This window comes from Hemicordylus capensis, chromosome 1, assembly GCF_027244095.1.
Source record: "Hemicordylus capensis ecotype Gifberg chromosome 1, rHemCap1.1.pri, whole genome shotgun sequence".
Classification (NCBI taxonomy): Eukaryota; Metazoa; Chordata; class Lepidosauria; order Squamata; family Cordylidae; genus Hemicordylus; species Hemicordylus capensis.
In genome coordinates, this window is record NC_069657.1 from 196,795,860 (window position 1) to 196,815,968 (window position 20,109).

General features: G+C 44.3%; 1 protein-coding gene across 7 annotated transcripts in view; it reads left to right on the top strand.

Annotated features, from left to right (window-relative positions):
* Positions 1 to 20,109, top strand: part of DYNC1I2 (dynein cytoplasmic 1 intermediate chain 2) — an 83,284-nt gene that overhangs the window by 15,777 nt on the left and 47,398 nt on the right. For 5 of the 7 annotated variants that reach the window (XM_053266104.1, XM_053266081.1, XM_053266123.1 and 2 more), the window contains exons 3-4: positions 3,018 to 3,132; positions 7,835 to 7,979. In XM_053266104.1, the coding sequence (XP_053122079.1) occupies positions 3,018 to 3,132; positions 7,835 to 7,979 (260 nt within the window). The remainder of the gene's footprint in view (positions 1 to 3,017; positions 3,133 to 7,834; positions 7,980 to 20,109) is intronic. The other 2 variants (XM_053266113.1, XM_053266133.1) reach the window with 1 other exon arrangement.

Here is a 20,109-nt window from a genome sequence, read left to right on the forward strand (position 1 = left end):
AACCTTTGTTAACTGAACCAGAATAGCATTGAAGTGGTGAGAATGAGAGTGTGAATGGCAAACAGATGGAATCACTGCCAAACTGGCTTTTGTGTCTATGATATACCCTTTATATGGCAAAGGAGAGGAGAAGGTTCGTTACTATTTGGTAACAACTTTGCAATAGGGATGTGCACGGAACCGGTGGGGGCTGGTTTGACGGTGGGGTGGGATAACTTTAAAGGCGGAGGAGGGTGTACTTACCTCTCCCTCCGCTTCCCCCTCCCCTGGCAGAGCTGGCTGGAAAATTGGAATGGCATGGCGGCAGCATGCTTCCCTGCTGCCCCGTCCACTCTTTGGACTGGAAGTAGCGAGTAGGCATGCACACATGCTTGACATGCGCAAGCTACTTCCTCCTACTTCCAGTCCAAAGAGTGGACGGGGCAGCAGGGAGCTATGCTTCTGCCCCGCCGGACTGGTTTTCCAGCCAGTGCCGGCGGGGGGGGGGGGGGAAGCGGAGGAAGGTTCCCCTGCTCTTAACGTTATCCCACCCCCACTGTCAAACTCTTAGAACTGGCCAGTGTTTGAACCTGTTGGGAGGCCCATAAAAGAGCCTTCGAACAGGTTTATGCACATCCCTACTTTGCAGTAATGGACAATCAGAAAAAATGCATATATTGATGAACTGTCCTCTATCTGTATTGTATGAATAGAGATTTTTGCTATATGGGCATAGCAAATAAAATAAAATCTGAATACTTTTAAAATATCTATTTAAACCAAAGTAACTATAAGAGGAGGCTTTTAAAGATGTTTGGTGAAACATAAGTGAAAAATCTCATATTACTTGCCTGGTTGAATGTAGTATTTTAGCTACTTCCTGGTCTTTAGCCATCTATTTTAGAGTACTAATCTATTGAGGGGGAAATTGGAAATACATACAAAAGAAATTTCATGGCTTGTTAATAGTTGGCAGGGATAGTGTGTGTTTGACCAGCTGCCTGTAAATATTCACCTAATTTTAGCAAAGCATTTACTGTAAGATATACTAAAGTTAAGGTATGATGAGCCAAGACTCTTGACTGTAACGTCTGTGTACTTGGGTTGTACTGTTGACAGGTATCCCCAAAACAAGTGGCCTGGTTCAGATGTAACATGGATCCAGGACTGAATCTTGAATTTGCACAACATCCGCTTACCTTGTGTGTGCGCCCTCTCCTCTTTGTGTGTGAGGCAAAAAAAGATTCTGCTTCCTGTCTTGGCTAAGAATAAACTAGGATATCTCATGCCCAGATTGGATCCTTGCTTATTCTAGCCTTCGTTCCAAAATAAACCAAGATCTGAAGCTGGAATTGTATTTATAGGGGTATCACTCATATAAATGTCATTTATTATGTCAGTGGGAGGAAAAGCATATTCTCCAGAACCAGTATCAATATTTTTAAATGTTAGTAAGCCCTGTTGCATAATAGAAGTGCATTGTGGTTAGTGGGATCATTTTACAAGGCACATGTAAAGCTTCTTGACTTGGTCCATTACATTTTTATAACTTGCCTGCCCATTTTCATCTGTTTTCACTACTGTGGCATGTCAAACGGTTTGTGGAGGGGGGCGCTTTCTGCATTACATGCTGCAAAGTGTCCGCTAAGTGTGCTTCCATACTGCCCGTGATCTGACATCGCTTGCAGTGAGGTGCCGTCCATATTTCTGATGCCCTATTTTGAGTTTTATTGTTGCTGTGCAGCACTACAATGTTGAATGTGTTGCAGAAAAGTAGCAGTATTTTTCCATAGTAGGAGGGTTACAATGATGTTGCCCCAGTGTGTGTGGTGTGGACAGTTCATGGGGTGTGTGATCTGTCCATATTATCCCTTCCTGCTTCAATTTTATTTGTCTCTTTTTATTTTATTTTATTTTACACTGTGCAGAGGGGGAGCAGTGGGCAGGTGGAGCCTTAATAGCCAAGAGGCTCTGCCTGGGCTTGCTTTGCTCACCACTTTTGGGGGGCAAAGCAAGGGGGACAGCTGCCTTTAATCCCATGCCACGACCCAGTCACCAACTCCCCTGATGTTTATCTAGGGGCCCTCTCCGCCATGTTGGCTGAACCGTTTGTGCAAGGGCGTAGCGCTGCAACTAAATTCTCGTTTTGGAGTGGCTTTTCCATTGGTTTTTTGTTTTGTTTTTTGCTGGATAGCTTGTGCAAGGGTGCAAGACTGCTACTAAATGCTCGTTTTGGAGCGGTGCTTTCCCCGCCATTGTCTTTTTGTTTTTGTTTTGTTTTGCTGTAGCACTTGCACAAGGATGCAACTCTGAAATTTATTTATTTTTTAAATGGCTTTCCCCTCCTGACGGCTTTGCACAAGGGAGACAAGAATTTTATTTTTTTAAAGACATCACGTCAGCCCCCTGCCCCCTCTGTGACTCCATTGGCCCAAAATGAAGCAGGAGGAGGGAACAGATAACGCGGTTCAAGAAGAATATGGATACTCCACACCTGGAAACCACATTGCAGTGGACAGCAATATGAATGGCCCCCAGCCAACCACGAAACATTGAACACCCTTTTACTCATGGTTTGAAACGGTTGCACCATTCTGTTGCATCTTGCAATGCTTCTACTGGCGCAAAGCTCGTAATCTGGAAAACACCAGGGGAAACTAACACTCCTGTATAACTTGCTTTGCTTGCATGAGCATCTCTTTACTAGTCTGTTAATTGTTGCCTTTCCAGTGTATTAGGAAATAATCAGTTTCTCTTTTATTATTGGCTTATTAAGGTCGTGATTTATTTTTATTACTGGATAGACAGGCACAATTCTACACCTCTGTTCTTTCACCCTGTATTCCCCTGCATTGTTTTGATGAGGAGAACTGTGCTGTGTGATCCCATTAAGATCATATTACTACTAAATGAAATATAGATAGAACTTGTTTCTGTATTTCCATTTCTATGAAATAGACATTTCTTAAAATAAAAAAAAATTCTGTATACTTCAAAGCAAGTAGTGTGTGAAACAATGTATGTTCTAAAACTTCTAGACTGATCAGAAGAAGGAAGCCCTTCCTGTACAAGAAGAGTCTGATCTTGAAAAGAAGAGACGGGAAGCTGAAGCCTTGCTTCAAAGCATGGGTTTAACACCAGATGCTCCAATGGGTAAGAACGATAAAGGGAATATATCATGTAAATGTCCCTCACCATCATCACCAAAACGGCACTAATATGAGCATGAAAAATCATGCATGTATCTATTGTTCATTATTGTCTTGCATAGCTTTCACAATGTATTGCTGTAAGATAAGGTCTTAAATGTGCTGTTGGCATATCTTGCAATTGATCTTATTGATGCATCCTCTGGATAGATTGATGGAAACCTAATGCCTATGGACAACTAAATGCCTGAAGTATATCAGATGTTAAAGTAATAAGAGAGTACAAAATTGCAAATGAATAGGAAGGGTAGCAATCAACTAAAAGAATAGTTGCTGTTCTTTTTTCCTATTTAAAAATAAGTTCTCTGCTAGTTCTTGAATATCTCCTAAGGTGTTCAAACACAACTTAAAATACCTGGTGGCAGAGCAAGTAGAAGCAGGGGTAGCTTCATCAGCTGAATATGTATTTGCATTTGAAACTGACCTTACAAATGCCATAATGCATATAGGACAATTGTTGAATTCAGAGAAGCAAAAGCTGAACCTCTGCTCACTCAGTGGAGATCTCCCTCCTTCTTACTGCAGCTCCCTACATCCCCTGAAAAATCTGCTGTTGGGTGGCCTCCCAGAATGACATAGAACAGGGCACCAGAAGTTGCAATGGAAGGGGAGTAATTTAAGTAATTGAACAGGAAATCAGGAGCAGGGTATTTTGTGTGAGAAGAATGCATTTTTGCTCACAGGACATCTCTGGTTGCAGCTCAGTATTTCCAGAACATCTGTAGTAACTTTTCTTAGAAGTCCTGAAGTCTTCAGGCATCTTACAAGATAGAGTAGATATGTAAACAAGGATATAAACTCTGCCACAAGGGGGCATTACACCATTGCAAAAAATGATTTAAAAGTCTGTATATGCATTCTTCCTTCCTTCCTGATCTTAGAATTGGTCAGCTTTTTGACTGGTTAGTGAAAGTGTGATGATTTGGGGGGGGGGGCAATAGCATAACCACATGCACTACTTTTTCAAGTGAACATAAAAAGAAGTATGTCCTTTCCAAATACCAATCAAAACTTGAGAGTCAGCATACCAATAGATGGTTGAGGGAACTATTTAGTAAAGGACAAGGGATAGGCAGAACATTGTACAGTGGTCCCTTGACTTACGAACTACTCAACATCCGAAGTTTTCGACTTACGAACGACAAAAATGACCGGAAGTCGTTGCCGGTTTAGATGTGGCTTCCTCGACTTACGAATTTTTAGATGCGGTTTCCTCGACTTACGAATGTTTCCAGACCTCCGTGGGTGCGCTTTTCGACTTACGAAAATTTCGACCTACGAACGTGCGTTCGGAACAGATTAACTTCGTAAGTCGAGGGACCACTGTAGTCACATTTTTACTGAAACAAACCCCAAACAAAACTTGGTTGCCCTTTAGCATAACAACATTTGTTTTTTATTTAGTGCTTACTTTAAAGGTAATGTCTATGGTTTTACAGTACTTAAAACTATTCATAATGAGTGAATTCATTGACTTGAACCAATTTGCCTGCTCTTCTGGAGACTAAAATTCCCCTGAGTTTCTGGAGTAGTTTCAAGTGTTGTAGGGAGGAGCTTTCAGAGTCCTGATAGGCTAGCATCTTGAATGCTTTCTTGGGGGCTACAATGTGTGGCACTTTGGCTCATGGCTAAATCTCAGACGAAATGTTTTAGTGTCTTCTGTGAAAGATTGTGATTATTGTAAACTACTGCTCTATGATCGAGTGACTCGTGTATCTGCAAGAGCTCAAGAGAGCAGTCACAGTTCCCATTTGCTTGAGAGCTTTTTTAAAAAAGTCATTTTGGTGTCAGAAGCAGATCCAAGGTGCATATTTGCTGCCAGTAGCATGACAATGAAATAAATAAGAACCTATGCGCATGAAATTTAGTATGTGTAAGGAGCTCCTACAGATCTTTGGACCAGAGTCCTGGTCTGTGATAGCTTGTTTCATAGCAGAATAATTGATGTTATATATTTGTGATTGACATTTTGTCACCTGCATATAATGTAATTGGAACTAAATTTTTAATTAACAATTTATTTTTAATATTTCTATTAGCAAACACTAATATTAGTTACTGAAGAAGTGAAAACCTAATTTTACTAATTTAGCTAAAACAGGATGAGCTCAGCTTTGCTTCATTAATAGTCCAATCTTAAATATGTTGAAGAAGTGGTAGACTTCTAGGCGGGTAGAATAGATTGTAACATTTCAGACTGTGGGTAGAGGATTACATTTTTTAAATACACTCGTATGCAAAAAACCCAAACAAAACTTTGCTATGGAAAAACTTATGAGGAAATGGGCTGGACTGTCCCTTTTCTGCTTGTAGGGAGTTTTTCATACAGAAGAGCTTCAAAATTGATTTGAATCTCTGACTTGCTGTCTGAAGTGGCATAGTTCATTTCCCACTCATTCTGCTGCACGTATAGCCCTGGCCTAGGTCCCCTGAACTGAATGAGATTTACTTCCTTATAAATATGCTTAGCATTGAGTATAAAACACACTTTATGCAAATACTGGCTGGCATTCAGAGCTGTGCTAGTGAAAGTCAGTGCAAGCAAAACATACCCCTTCTGTCACAAGTGTTCAGCTCAGGTACCCCAAAGAGGTTTTTAGTGTCTTTATGTGCATGCACATACATTTTATGCGCACACAAAAATTTAAATGTTATAGTTATGAGATAAATTACTCCAGCCACTGGCTTACATCTAGATTAAGTTACTCATGAGTACTCCCATTGAAATTAATTTTCATGTGAGTAGTCAGTACTGATTTTTTGAAGCCTCTCAGCCAGGCAAGGAATGGGATACTCTGAGCTTCAGCATGTCGCCAGCCAATTAGGAGTGGAGGAGGAGGGTCTCTTCTCTTCTTCCTCTCCTTCTGCAGTGGACACACAGCTGAGTATGCATCAGCTTCAAGCCAGCAATCTTGAGATGGGGAACAAATAGGGTGCCTGCAGGGAGGGTCTGAGTACCCCCTGGGAGCCCTTCAGTTACTCCCAGAGATACTAATATCCGCTGTTGGGAACCCCTACACTAATGAAAGGAATGCAGGGCCTCCCCATCTCACTGCAGCCATGCACCACATCCTACACTATAGATTTAGTCACTTGACCCCTAGGAATGGCTTTTCTGGCTGCAGAGAGGAGGGTGAGAAGGGGAAAACTGCCTGCGCTGTCTTCTGCTAGCTCTGTTCTGGATGCTGGTCTGTGGTTTTTTGAGAAACTCTGGACTTCCCCTCAAGAAGAAAAGAATTCAACAGTATTCGAAGATTCTAAGCACCATACTGTTAAACAACCAATAGATGGCAGTAGCAACTGGTTGAAATTAGAGCAAGGACTTTGATTCCACATAAGGAAAATATGTCCCTTTTAATATTGTCAAATAATGAACTTAGTTGGTATCTGGCATTGCTTATCAGTGCTTGCTTAATGTATTTTGTAACATTGAACAGCAACACATTAAAAAAAACCCACCTGAAAATACTACTTTCAGCACTGCAATAGGATTAAGGTGTTTTCATTAAATATACTTTCACGTGGCCTAAACATACCTTTTTAGTATTCTGAAAATATTAAATAATGATGCACCTTAGATAGGCGACTCTTTATCATTGATATTTGATCTGAAGAGAGTAATGTTGCTCATAATTTTAAACTTAGATCTGAGATTAGAAAAGAGTTAATTCCTTTGTATAGTTCAAATAACAAATCTGTAGTTTACATTTTCTTCTTGCTTTAACATAATATTTAATGATGTATCTTTTCTTCATCTTTAAATATTTCCACAATGAAAAGTTTGCTTACTGTTGGAAAATGCAACGGTAAAATATGAAACATTGGATGTTGTACAACATCCAATTTAATGAAGGGGAAAGACAAAAATAAGTTATTTTTAGATTGCGTGCTGCCACTTTCATTTTTCATTCATAAGAGGTCTCAACACAGTGTTGAAAGCAAGCTTCTCTTTAAAGAGAGGCTTTTAAAAATTAAACGTTGGAACTATTAAATCAAGTTCTGGTATAGCTGAACAGAATAAACTGTTTTCAGTAAATAGCAAGTCAAAAATACTGCAGGCAGGGGCTTACTACATGGCTTGTCTTTCCCCTTCTACAACAAGTTGGGATTATAGCAAATCCAAATACTCTTGATAGCATCCAGACGAATACTTCCGCAAACAGAAGTAGTCCTGTTCTTGCAAGCGAGAGGGAAGATGACTTTTACTAGTCTCCTCTTCCCTGTGGTGCGCCCCCCCCCATGAACCTGAGTGTGCGGGAACCCTCAGGAGCAGTTTTTTTAAGGTGTTCAGAAGTAGTAGAGGGAAGGCAGGATCAGTGAAAATTACTCTTGTCTTGCATGTGCAGAACTTCTGTTCACAGAAGTACTAGTTTGGATGCTCCTCACTGCATATTTAAATGACTTGTTTTAATTTCTGATAAACATTTGCCAGCACATTAACTATTTTTCCAGCATTTTTTGTAAATCTATAATTTTATATAACCCCAAATGCATTAAATGCCAAAAATTGCATGCGTCTCCGGCATGAAATGTTAACATTGTCTTTTCCCCTTTTTTTCTATTGTTCCTTTTCATTCATTTATTTATTTTTGTTTACCATCACTTTTTAATACTTCCATGTTAAATTAATTTGGAAACATCCTAAGCTGTGCAACCTCTACGACTAGTAACAGCGGATACCTGTCTGTTTCACTATTTAGTCCCTCCTCCTATGTCTCCATCTTCCAAATCTGTGAGCACACCAAGTGAGGCTGGAAGCCAGGATTCCGGTGATGGCGCTGTTGGTTCTAGGTATGCTGTTTTAACGACTTCCATACTAAATATTTTGTGGTCTCAATAATACAGTACATGATTAAGGCTGATAATGCTACATTACTGAAAAAGTATTTGTTGTTAAACATTGTGGGCATCATCTATTTTGGCATGCCATAGGGCCCTTCTCCCTCTCTTCACTATGCACTGGCTGCTACCTGGATGGGAACTTGGTGCATTTTGCTTTAATGGATTCCCACCTGGAGCTCCCAGGTTGGAGAGAGAATGCTGGATAGGGAAACAGGAAGCTTGCCCACCTTCAGTTCCAGGTAATGTCCAGTGTGCATGCACTGAGGAGACAGAGAGATCATGCTGTATATTTTTATTCAAAACTTAGTACCTAAACTGAACCACGTTTAACCTTTTGGTTCAGTGTAATGTCCCTCAGCCTCAGGATCTCATGCACTCCCCGCTCCCATGCCCATGCAAGCCTCAGAAGAATTCTACTTCTGATTTAAGTTTAAAACAGATCAAGATTGGTTATGATGTCTAAACTATTGGTTTATTGCAACCAACTTTGAAATGAATGGAGAAATAAATCCAGGATTTGAAGTGAGTTTTATATGTATCCCCCCACCTCCACCTACCCCACAAAAGTGGATTAGAACAATTCGAGATTGGAAGGTTCAGATGTCATGAATTATCTTTTTTTAACCTCAGTCAGAAGTAGAATTCTCCGGAGACTCATGTGGGCAGGGGTGGGGGGAGCACACTCCCAAGGCTCGGGAACATGGCACAGAATAAAGATTTAACTATAGTTCTGCATGACATCTGAATCGATCACTGATGTTTTTCCAGTGATGCATTCTTAAGTGAGTTTCAGTAAAATGTCACTGTCATAAAATTAACATATTTTATACACTTGTTTGTATTAGTTTTAATGTCTTTGTGTTTGCCTTTAAATCATATTGAAGAAGCAGAAGTTTCTGTATTTGCGTGGGTGTCAGATATGTTCTTCACACAGTGGTGGGAAGAAGGGGAAGGGGCAGGAGCTTAGATCAGGGAGCAGTGGCTGGTGGACTGGGCCATTGGCTTTGTTGACTTCTGTGTTGGCCTACAGGTGCTTTGAAGGCTGTAGGACACTGGTCGTGTTTAGAACAGGGTTGAGAGAGTGTTTGTGTTTAAATTCAGCTTGTTGCTCTGTATTCTTCATGATATCCGTTAGGAATGTTCTAATGTCCATGCTGTGCGTTCTTTGAGCTGTCTTCTGATCATGACCCTATTGCAGGCCAACTTTCCTGGTGACATGTGTGGTACTGAACTGGTCTACGTTTGGGTATGAAATTCTCCTACTGAAGAGCCTAGTTGTTTCCTAAAAATGTGTTCTGTGAGAGAATTGGAGTTAATTAATAGGATTGTCTTGCTTGGCTGCAGCCATATGCATACAATGCAAATCCTTATGTTCAAGGATCAATACTAGACCTTTTTCCCCCCTTCTGTGGTTCCCAAGGAAGAGAAGCTGTATGTTGGTCTCTAGAGAGTCAAGCTGTCATGCAGTTTCATAGTTTAACACAGGGGCATGTGGTTAGGTGCAGTCAATCCTTGGGTGGAAGCCAGTGATCTAGAAGTGATCTGTTGACATCATGAGAAATTGGTTACTGCACCTGCACAGGGACCTTTTGGATGGATTAAATAGCTCCTCCCTGGCTCCCCTCTGTGCAGTGCACATGCTCAGTGCCTTCCTTTACTTGGCAGCTGAGCGCCATTTTGATTCAGTTTCTTTTCGGCCACTTATGCATTGAGACCTTCGGGTTGTTGCTCACCAGGGGTTAGAAAATAAAGCTTTATTCAATCGGATTTGATTGTGTTTTTTGACCTACGGACTGTGAGTTTACTATTCTTTGGTTTCTGGACGTTGAACTTGGTGGTTTGGAATTCTAAGGCTTTGCCATTAGAATAGAGGGAGCGGAGAGAAAGAAGACTACTTTCAAACGCTGCTCTAGTGTAGAGCGAAATTGCCTTTTACTGATGAACATAACCTGTGTCTGTTGTGTTTGAGTGAACACAACATGTTCCTGCCACTTGCAGGATTTGCAAATCATTTTCAAAACAAACTTTGAAAAATTGATCATTGAGCCTCAGAGTGGCTTTGTATGGCGAATCACTGTGGCCACCGATGCCAAGACTGGAGTCAACATCAAGATCAACAGCTATGTATTCTGTGCCAAAGTCGACATCAACGGTTTCGATATTGGAGTCAGGGTCTGTGCATGCACAGTCTAAAACCCTGCCGAGTGACCCAGAAGAGATCGTCTTCAAAAAGCTGAGTAGCTCCGATTCAGGACATACATAAACGGCATCGAATCTTTTCCAAAACTGACTCTCCACCTCTGAAGAAACATAAATCAAAGACTGCACATCCATTGAGATCGAAGACTCTCTCACTCATGTTGATTCAGTGTTGAGATTCATCAGCATGGGTGGATTCTTTGTTACTGAAACCATCAATGTTGAAGACTTCTCAACTCTCCACTGGCCCACTAATGTGTCCATTGGCACTGATGGTCATATCAATGTCGACACAGATGCTGACCCTGATACCGAACGTGTTAGTATTGATGGCCAATGTTGAACATGGATTGACACACAGGAATGTTTGGAGTTCGGCATTGGCAATGGTGCATCCTCATTCCTAAAAGCCTCTGACATTCTTTCCAGCGCAGACACTCATGAGGGCTCCTTTGCTGCTGTTTAACAATACTGATGATACATTCTTAAATCAGAGCACTGCAAAGTTGCTAATAAGTATGTTGAACTCTGCTACCAGCACTTCTTCTGGCTCCACGTTTCAGGGGTTCCACCCTGAAATGTGGCTGGAAGTTGATGTGGATACGGAAGGGGACTCAACTCCTAAAACTCCATCTGTATCACCATTTGCAAGTTCTACTACCAGAACGGGTCTCTCCTCTTTCCAACCAGTATGATCTGCTATGTCAGCGGACACTTTGCTGCCTGCCACCATTGCAACACTCTGGAGACTGTCTTCTATGTCTGTCCCTTCACAACCTTTTGTGCCACAAAGGGACCCTCTACACATGTGTGGTTTTAGACCAGGCCCGCACAACATAAGGCCCGGGGGCTGGATTCAGCCCACAGGGGCTGTGTTACTGGCCCCCAGGTATCCTGCTACAACACAGGAGCTGGAAACTGCCTTATAGCACCATACTATGCATGTTTTTTTGATAAATATGTTCCATGGTGTTCCCGGCAAGGCTTACTCCCATGTATGCATGCCTAGGATTGCAACCTGAAAGCAATGACAATTTAGGAAGAGGAGAAGACTTGGCATTTGTTTGGGGCTGACATGCACTCCAGGGATCCCACTGACTGAGCAGGGACAGGACCTTTTCTCTGGCCGCTATCCTTGGTCGAAACTCTGGGTCCATTAATAGGGGGAATAGATCCACAAGTAACTAATAATATTTTTAATTTTAATGTAATGTGCTAAAATTGACTTTGGCCCCTCCACGCCAAGTTGTGGATGGTACCAGCCCAGTAGGGCATTGTGAGGCCCTGTTTTAGATACAGTGTCTCCTGCGACACAACTGGATTTTGCAGAATTTTAATTATGGAAGGGCGCAGCATATGCTGCAAGGCCATATTGTGTGACGACAACTTGTCTCTGTACAGCAACGTGTGCTGCCTCCTCAGCCTGCTGACCCCCCCCCCCGCCCTTGTTCTACACCTGCAATGACCGTGGGAGTGAGTCAGGGTGTTCAGACTACACCTGTTGCAGTTGATGTGCCTGTTGCACCTGAGGTACCATCCTTGCCTCAGCATCCAATAACACTGCCTTCTGCTGGAGATAGTGCACATCCACCTGCGTGCCCAGTGGGTGCCCTAGTATCGGTTCTGGAGGTGGTTCCTATACAGTCTGACAACTCTTACGATTCCTCCAATTCATCGGAGTCAGACACTGATGGTAAAGGGGGAGTTCCAGAGCATCCTTCAGATCTACCCTCCGATGTGCCCCCGAAACCATCCACCTCACCTAATGAGGAATTGAAATCATACACGAAGATGATACAGCAAATGGCTGAGTTCATAGGTCTAGAGATAAAACGTCCTACTCCAGACCTTGATGGCCACAGTACAATCAATGCAACCTATCGCCTTGCCCATGTTACACCTTATCACTAAAGCGGCTAAGATGGCGTGGGAAGCCTTGTAAACTTCTACCCCAACTTCCGAGTGTCTAGAGAGTTTGTACCTCATCTAAGAGGAGGAAAATGCTTAACTTTTAAAGCATCCTATTCTGAACCCGTTAGTAATAGACTGCACAGTCTCATCTAATCAGGACACCCTCATTTGTCCCCTTCCAATAAAGAAGATAGAAAGCTGAACGTTTTTGGACGCCATGTTTACTCGACTGCAAGCCTGTCTATTCACATTGCGAATTATGCAACCTGCATGGCCCGTTACAATTATTGCCTGCAGGACTCCTTACAGAAGGAGATCTCACTGAACCAAAGGACTTTATGTCTAAATATGTGGAAATGCTTAATAAATCAGCTGAACTTACCAGACAGCAGCTGAGTATGTTCAAACACTTTGCAGAATCTGAATCTAGGACAGTGACCACTGCAGTCTCTCTCAGGTGCCATGCCTGGTTGTGTTCTTCGACCTGCAGAACGACATGAGAGATTGCGTTGAAAATCTGCTGTTCAACGGCAAAGGTCTCTTTAGTGAGACAACAGACTCTATGGTGGAGACTTTAAAGAAGTCAAAGCTTACAGCTAAGAGCTTTTCTTCTACTGCGTCGACTACTCAAGGTTCTTCCCACTACCAGAAGTTCAATCGATAATGTTCTGGCTTCCACTATCAAGACCGTAAAGATTTTAAGAAACAGTGCAAGCCATAACACAAAAAGTAGCCGATAGACAGACCGGCTGAAGGGATTCTACTTGTGTTATTTCCTCATCCCAAAGTGGGATGATGGGATTAGGGCGATTGTGGATCTCTGAGACCTCAATCAATTCATCACACAAGTTCTGTATGACAACGCTGCAAGGAATTCTTCCATTCCTTGCCAAAGAGGAGTGGCTTGCTATGTTATATCTCAAAGATGTGCAACCACTGGAAGCAGGGTGGATTTGATTTAAATCAAACTGATTTAAATCACGATTTAAATCACTAGCAGGGTGGATAAAAATCAATGGTATTTTTTAAAAAATCAAAAAAATCGGATTTTTTTTTATTTAAATCAGATTTTTTTGATTTTTTTTTTTTTAAAATCATTGATTATCCACCCTGCTAGTGATTTAAATCAGTTTGATTTAAATCAAATCCACCCTGACTGGAAGTACTTGTGGTTCCCTGCAGGAAGCTCAGTATTCCAGTACAGGCTTGTCTTTGCCTTGTCTACGGCACTGAGGGTGTTTACCAAATGTATGGCAGCAATTGTAGCTTAGTTGTGCACGCAGAGTATTGTTGTTGTTTTCCATTTTCTGGACGACTGGCTCCTGGTGCACCAGGATAGGTCAGAATTGGAGTCCCAGATCCAGTATGTCTTGTGACTGTTGGAGGACTTGGAATCCAGGTCAATTCTCTAGCAAGCCCAGAAGCTTGCTGGAGAAGAGAGGAGGGGGATTCCATCTGTGGAGGAGGGACTACCATCTTGCTGGGCACCCTTCAGAGTGAGAGTCTGGGGTTCTTGCCTGGCTTCCCTTCTCCTTTTGCCCCCTCCTGAGTCCATCTGCCTCCCTCACCCCTGGACTGATTGAGGTGTTGTGGTGCTTTGCATGACCAAGGCCAAGCCCAGGGTGACTTGGCAGGTTTTCCCCCCTGGCTCCACCAGCCCAGCTTTATCCCCATGACTTATAAGGAAGGAAGCTGCCAGTGGCGGCGGGGCGACACCAAAGGGGGTCGCCCCTTTGGGGGAGTAACGAGGGTGAGGGCCAGAATTGTTGGCCTGTTTTTCATATAAGGGGCTTGCCTTTGGAGCTGGATCTTTGGGGTTGCTGTTGAGTGAAGGTTCTGTTGTGGGTGGAGGTTTTGGCTTAGAGGGTTGCTTTTATTGTACTGAGTTGAGCCAGGCCCGTTTGCAGATATGGGCTCTCCTGAGTGGGATACTGCCGGGGGCAGGGGTTTGTCTGGTAGTTCTGGGGAAGCTGTTGCTGTAGTGGTGGGGAATAGAAGAATTGGCATAGGCAGAGCAGCTGGCCATTACAGGGGAAGGGAAACTAGTAATGTAGTAACTGTTTCCACTTGCAACTGCTCTGTCAACTCTCAGGCCTTGGGGAGCAGCTCCAATTTCCCACAGAGCCTAGCCTTGCTCCTCTGTAATGTCAGTTCAGTTCAGAATAAGATTGAAATTGTCCATAACTTGATCATGGATGAGGGAGCTGACCTGGCATGTATAACGGAGACCTGGTTGGGGGAGGCAAGTGGTCCAGTGTGGGCTCAGCTTCTCCCTCCAGGTTATTGTGTTGTGGAGCAGGTTAGGGGAAGTGGGCGGGGGGGGGGGGTGGTGGAGTGGCTGTGGCCCGTAAGGATACCATTTCCCTTACTAGGGCCCCTCTGAGGCAGCTGACTTATATCGAGTGTGTATTTTTGAAGCTGACAACTAGAGATAGATTGGGGATTCTGTTGGTGTACCGTTCACCCTGCAGACCAACTGACTCCCTAACTGAGCTGTCCGAGCTAGTCGCGGAGTTGGTATTGGAGTGTCCCAGGCTTTTGGTCCTGGGGGATTTCAGTATCCACTTTTGGGCTGGCTTGTCTGGTGCATCTCAGGAGTTCATAGCGTCCATGACATAGGAACATAGGAAACTGCCATATACTGAGTCAGACCATTGGTCTATCTAGCTCAGTATTGTCTTCACAGACTGGCAGTGGCTTCTCCAAGGTTGCAGGCAGGAATCTCTCTCAGCCCTATCTTGGAGAAGCCAGGGAGGGAACCTTCTGCTCTTCCCAGAGCGGCTTCATCCCTTGAGGGGAATATCTTGCAGTGCTCACACATCAAGTCTCCCATTCATATGCAACCAGGGCAGACCCTGCTTAACTATGGGGACAAGTCATGCTTGCTACCACATGAGAACTATGGGCCTATCCCAACTAGTTTCTGAACCAACTCATGTTGCCGGCCACTCGCTCGATTTGGTATTCTGTTCGGATCAGGGGGGTGTTCCGTGGGTGGGGGATCCAGTGGTTTCCCCATTGTCATGGATGGAGCGTTGTCTGGTTAAGGTTGGTATCACGGCCACAATCCACTCCTGCAGGGTTGATGGACCAATTAGGATGGTCTGCCCAAAAAGGCTGCTGGACCCAGTAGGGTTCCAAAAGGCCTTTGAGGGTTTCAAAGTTGGTGCTGCAGGTGATTCTGTTGATGCCCTGGTGGGAACCTGGAATAAGGAACTTGCCAGAGCAGTAGAAATGATTGCTCCTAAGCGTTCCTCCAGACCTGCTTCAAAATTGGCTCCCTGGTATACTGAGGAGTTGCGAGGGTTGAAGCAGCTGGGTAGGCGACTGGAGCGCAGGTGGAGGAGAACACTGCTCGAATTTGACAGGGTGCAGCATGTGATCCACTTACGGTCTTATGCAGTTTGCAGAGCATATAGCAAAAAAGTTCTGATTGGCTCGCATTGCTTCTGTGGGTTCACATTCAGCAGAATTATCCCGGGTAGTGAGGAGTCTAATTTCTACTCCTCTTGTTTCTAATCAGCTCCCAGAGGTGCTCTGCTGTCATGCCCTCAGTGGGTTCTTTGCGGATAAAATCTCTTGTATTCGGGCCGACGTGGATTCCACTTTTTCTGCAGGGTCTATGGAGGAGGTGTCCAGCAATCCTTCTTGCAGTGTTAGGTTGGATCAGTTTCAATCTGTGATTCCTGGGGATGTGGACAAGCTGCTTGTAGTGGTTCTCTGGACCCTTGCCTGACTTGGCTGCTTCAATCTAGCAGGGAGATTATTCGAGGAGGCCTGGTGACTATCATAAATGCATCGCTGAGGGAGGGTAAGGTGCCTCCATGCTTGAAGGAGGCAATAATTAGACCTTTTCTTAAGAAACCTTCCCTGGATCCCTCGGCGATGGATAGTTATAGGCCAATCTCTAATCTCCCTTGGTTGGACAAGGTGATCGAGAGGGTGGTGGCCGACCAGCTCCAGGCAGTTTTGGAGGAAACTGATTATCTAGACCCATTTCAAACTGGCTTTAGAGCGGGCTATAAGGTTGAGTCAGCCTTGGTCGGCCTGATGGATGACCTATACCGGGGAATCAACAGGGAGAATGTGACTCTGTTGGTTCTCTTGGCTCTCTCGGCAGCATTTGATACCATCAACCATGGTATCGTTCTGGATCGCCTGGGAGAGTTGGGGATAGGAGGCACTGCTTTGCAGTGGTTCCGCTCCTATCTCTTAGGCAGATCCCAGATGGTGGAGCTTGCTGACAGTTGCTCTTCTAAACAAGAGCTGTTATATGGAGTCTCTCAGGGCTCCATTCAGTCACCAGTGCTTTTCAATATCTACATGAAACTGCTGGGTGAGATCATCAGGCGATTTGGTGCTGGGTGTTATCAGTATGCTGATGACACCCAAATCTACTTCTCTCTTTCACCTGCTTCATCAGGAAATGGCATTCATTCCCTAAATGCCTGCCTACAGGCAGTAATGGGCTGGATGAGGGATAACAAACTGAAGCTGAATCCGAACAAGACAGAGGTGCTCATTGTAGGGGCTCAGAATCTGAGGGATGAGTTAGATCTCCCTTTGCTGGATGGGGTCACACTCCCCCGGAAGGAGCAGGTGCGCAGCTTGGGGGTACTCCTGGATCCAGACCTCACCCTGGTATCTCAGGTGGAGGCAGTGGCCAGGAGTGCTTTTTATCAGCTTAGGCTGATTCAACAGCTGCATCCATTCCTTGAGGAGGATGACCGCAGAACAGTGATGCACCAGCTGGTAACCTCCAGGCTTGACTACTGTAATGCGCTTTACGTGGGGCTGCCTTTGTATGTAGTTCGGAAACTTCAGTTGGTTCAGAATGCGGCAGGCAGGCAGGTCTCCGGGACAACTCGGAGAGACCGTATTATGTCTGTTTTGAAACAGCTGCACTGGCTGCCAATATGTTTCCGGGCAAAATACAAAGTGCTGGTTATTACCTTTAAAGCCCTGAACAGCTTAGGTCCAGGTTACCTTAGAGAGCGCCTTCTTCGATATGATCCCCATTGCTCGTTGAGGTCATCTGGAGAGGGCCGTCTCCAGTTGCCACTGGCTCATCTGGTGGCAACCCAGAGGTGGGCCTTCTGTGTACAGTGAGGGAAATAAGTATTTGATCCCCTGCTGATTTTGTCCGTTTGCCCTCTGACACAGAAATGACCACGCTATAATTGGAATGGTAGGTTTATTGTAGCTGTGAGAGACAGAATAACAACAAACAAACCCTCAAAAGCCCAGTGCCCAAAAGTCAGCGATGGATTTGCATTGTAGTGAGGGAAATAAGTATTCGATCCCTTCACAAAAGATGTCTTAGTACTTGGTGGCAAAACCCTTGTTGGCAATCACAGAGGTCAGACATTTCTTGTAGTTGGCCACCAGGTTTGCACACAACCCAGGAGGGATGTTGTCCCACTCCTCTTTGCAGATCCTCTCCAAGTCAGAAAGGTTTCGAGGCTGATGTTTGGCAACCCGAACCTTCAGCTCCCTCCACAGATTTTCTATGGGATTAAGGTCTGGAGACTGGCTGGGCCACTCCAGGACCTTCATGTGCTTCTTCTTGAGCCACTCCTTTGTTGCCTTGGCTGTGTGTTTTGGGTCATTGTCATGCTGGAATACCCATCCACGACCCATTCTCAATGCCCTGGCTGAGGGAAGGAGGTGCTCACCCAAGATCTGACGGTACATGGTCCCGTCCATCGTCCCTTCGATGCTGTGAAGGTGTCCTGTCCCTTTAGCAGAAAAACACCCCCAAAGCATAATGTGTCCACCTCCATGTTTGACGGTGGGGATGGTGTTCTTGGGCTCATAGGCAGCATTCCTCCTCCTCCACACACGGCGAGTTGAGTTGATGCCAAAGAGCTCGATTTTGGTCTCATCTGACCACAACACTTTCGCCCAGTTCTCCTCTGGATCATTCAGATGTGCATTGGCAAACTGCAGACGGGCCTGTACATGTGCTGCCTTGAGCAGGGGGACCTTGCGGGCACTGCAAGATTTCAGTCCTTCACGGCGTAGTGTGTTACCAATTGTTTTCTTGGTGACTATGGTTCCAGCTGCCCTGAGATCATTGACAAGTTCCCCCCGTGTAGTTCTGGGCTGCTTTGTCACCATTCTCATGATCATTGCAACTCCACGAGGTGAGATCTTGCATGGAGCCCCAGTCCGAGGGAGACTGACAGTTGTTTTGTGTTTCTTCCTTTTGTAAGTTATCGTGCCAACTGTAGTCACCTTCTCACCAAGCTGCTTGGCGATAGTCTTGTAGCCCAGTCCAGCCTTGTGCAGGTCTACAACCTTGTCCCTGACATCCTTCGACAGCTCTTTGGTCTTGGGCATGGTAGTGAGTTTGGAAGCTGAGTGATTGCTTGCTTCTATGGACAGGTGTCTTTTATACAGGTACTGTAACAAGCTGGGATTATGAGCACTCCCTTACAGAGGGTGTTCCTCATCTCAGCTCGTTACCGGCATATAGTGAAAAGACACCTGGGAGCCTGAAATCTTGCTGGTTGATAGGGGATCGAATACTTATTTCCCTCACTACAATGCAAATCCATCGCTGACTTTTGGGCACTGGGCTTTTGAGGGTTTGTTTGTTGTTATTCTGTCTCTCACAGCTACAATAAACCTACCATTCCAATTATAGCCTGGTCATTTCTGTGTCAGAGGGCAAATGGACAAAATCAGCAGGGGATCAAATACTTATTTCCCTCACTGTAGCCACTCCTAGATTGTAGAATGTGCTCCCTGCAGAAATCTGTAATTTGAATTCTTTATTGGCATTCAGGAGAGCCCTAAAGACCTACCTGTTTGGCCTGGCCTTCCAGGGTTTTTTAATTGTTTTAAAGGGTTTTTAATGTATCGGGTTTTTATAAGGTTTTGAATGCTTTTTTGTTTGTTTTTGCTGCTTTATTGTATTTTAAAATCTTTATTCCCGATCATTGATTGATTTTTAACTGTTTTGTGATATTTGTGAACCGCCCTGAGCTATTCTGTAAGGGTGGTCTAGAAATCGAACAATTTATTTATTTATTTATTTATTGGGCCATGTCACAACTGTAACCAACAAGTTTGATAGACTACATTGGAGCAGTGTTGGACACACTAACGAAGCAAGCATACCTACCGGAGGAACAATATCTTCATCTTTGTTCTCTGCTGGAGGCGTTTGAAAACTAACTCCTACGGTGGGCCGGACAGGTTCAGAGGTTGTTTGGCCTTATGGCCTCTTGCAAAGCAACCGTCCTCCATACTTGCCTATGTATGCGGCTACTACAGCTTTGATTTTGGCAGTCATTCCACCCAAATGTCGACAGCAGATGTTGCTGGTAATTCCCCCCTAACTGTACTGAAGTCCTTACTTTGGTGGAAAGTGCAGGAGAATCTACTTCAAGGCATGTCTTTCAAACCTACAGCTCTGACAAGATGGGTTACAACAGACACCACCTTGTCGTGGTGGGGGGCACATTGTAGGAGCCATCGAACTTGGGCCTTGTGGAAGATGCATATCAACTTCCTGGAGCTGATGGCAGTGCTTCTAGCTTTAAATTCTTTTGTGCCCCTAATAAAGGACTCCACAGTACAACTTCAAATGGACAATACTACAGTTCTTGCCTATGTCAGTCATCAGGGAGGCACAGTTTCAAGGTCTCTTTGTGCTAAGCACAGAACTTTGGAATTGGTGCATTTCTCAAAATGTGTTCCTGGTGGCCATCCACATCAGGGATGTGCAGAACGTCTTAGTGGACAACTTGAGCAGGACATTTGAGAATCAACAGCATCACAAATGGGAACTCAAGCAAGCATGCCTGGACCATCTGACAAGAAATTTCTATGATCCTGTTCCAGAGTGTGCATCGGGCAAGTGTCTCTGGGGGATGCTTTTCAGTACAACTGAGACAAGGGTCTGCTATATATGTTCCCTCCACTGTCCCTGATCAACAGAGTTGTAAGCAAGCTGATACAA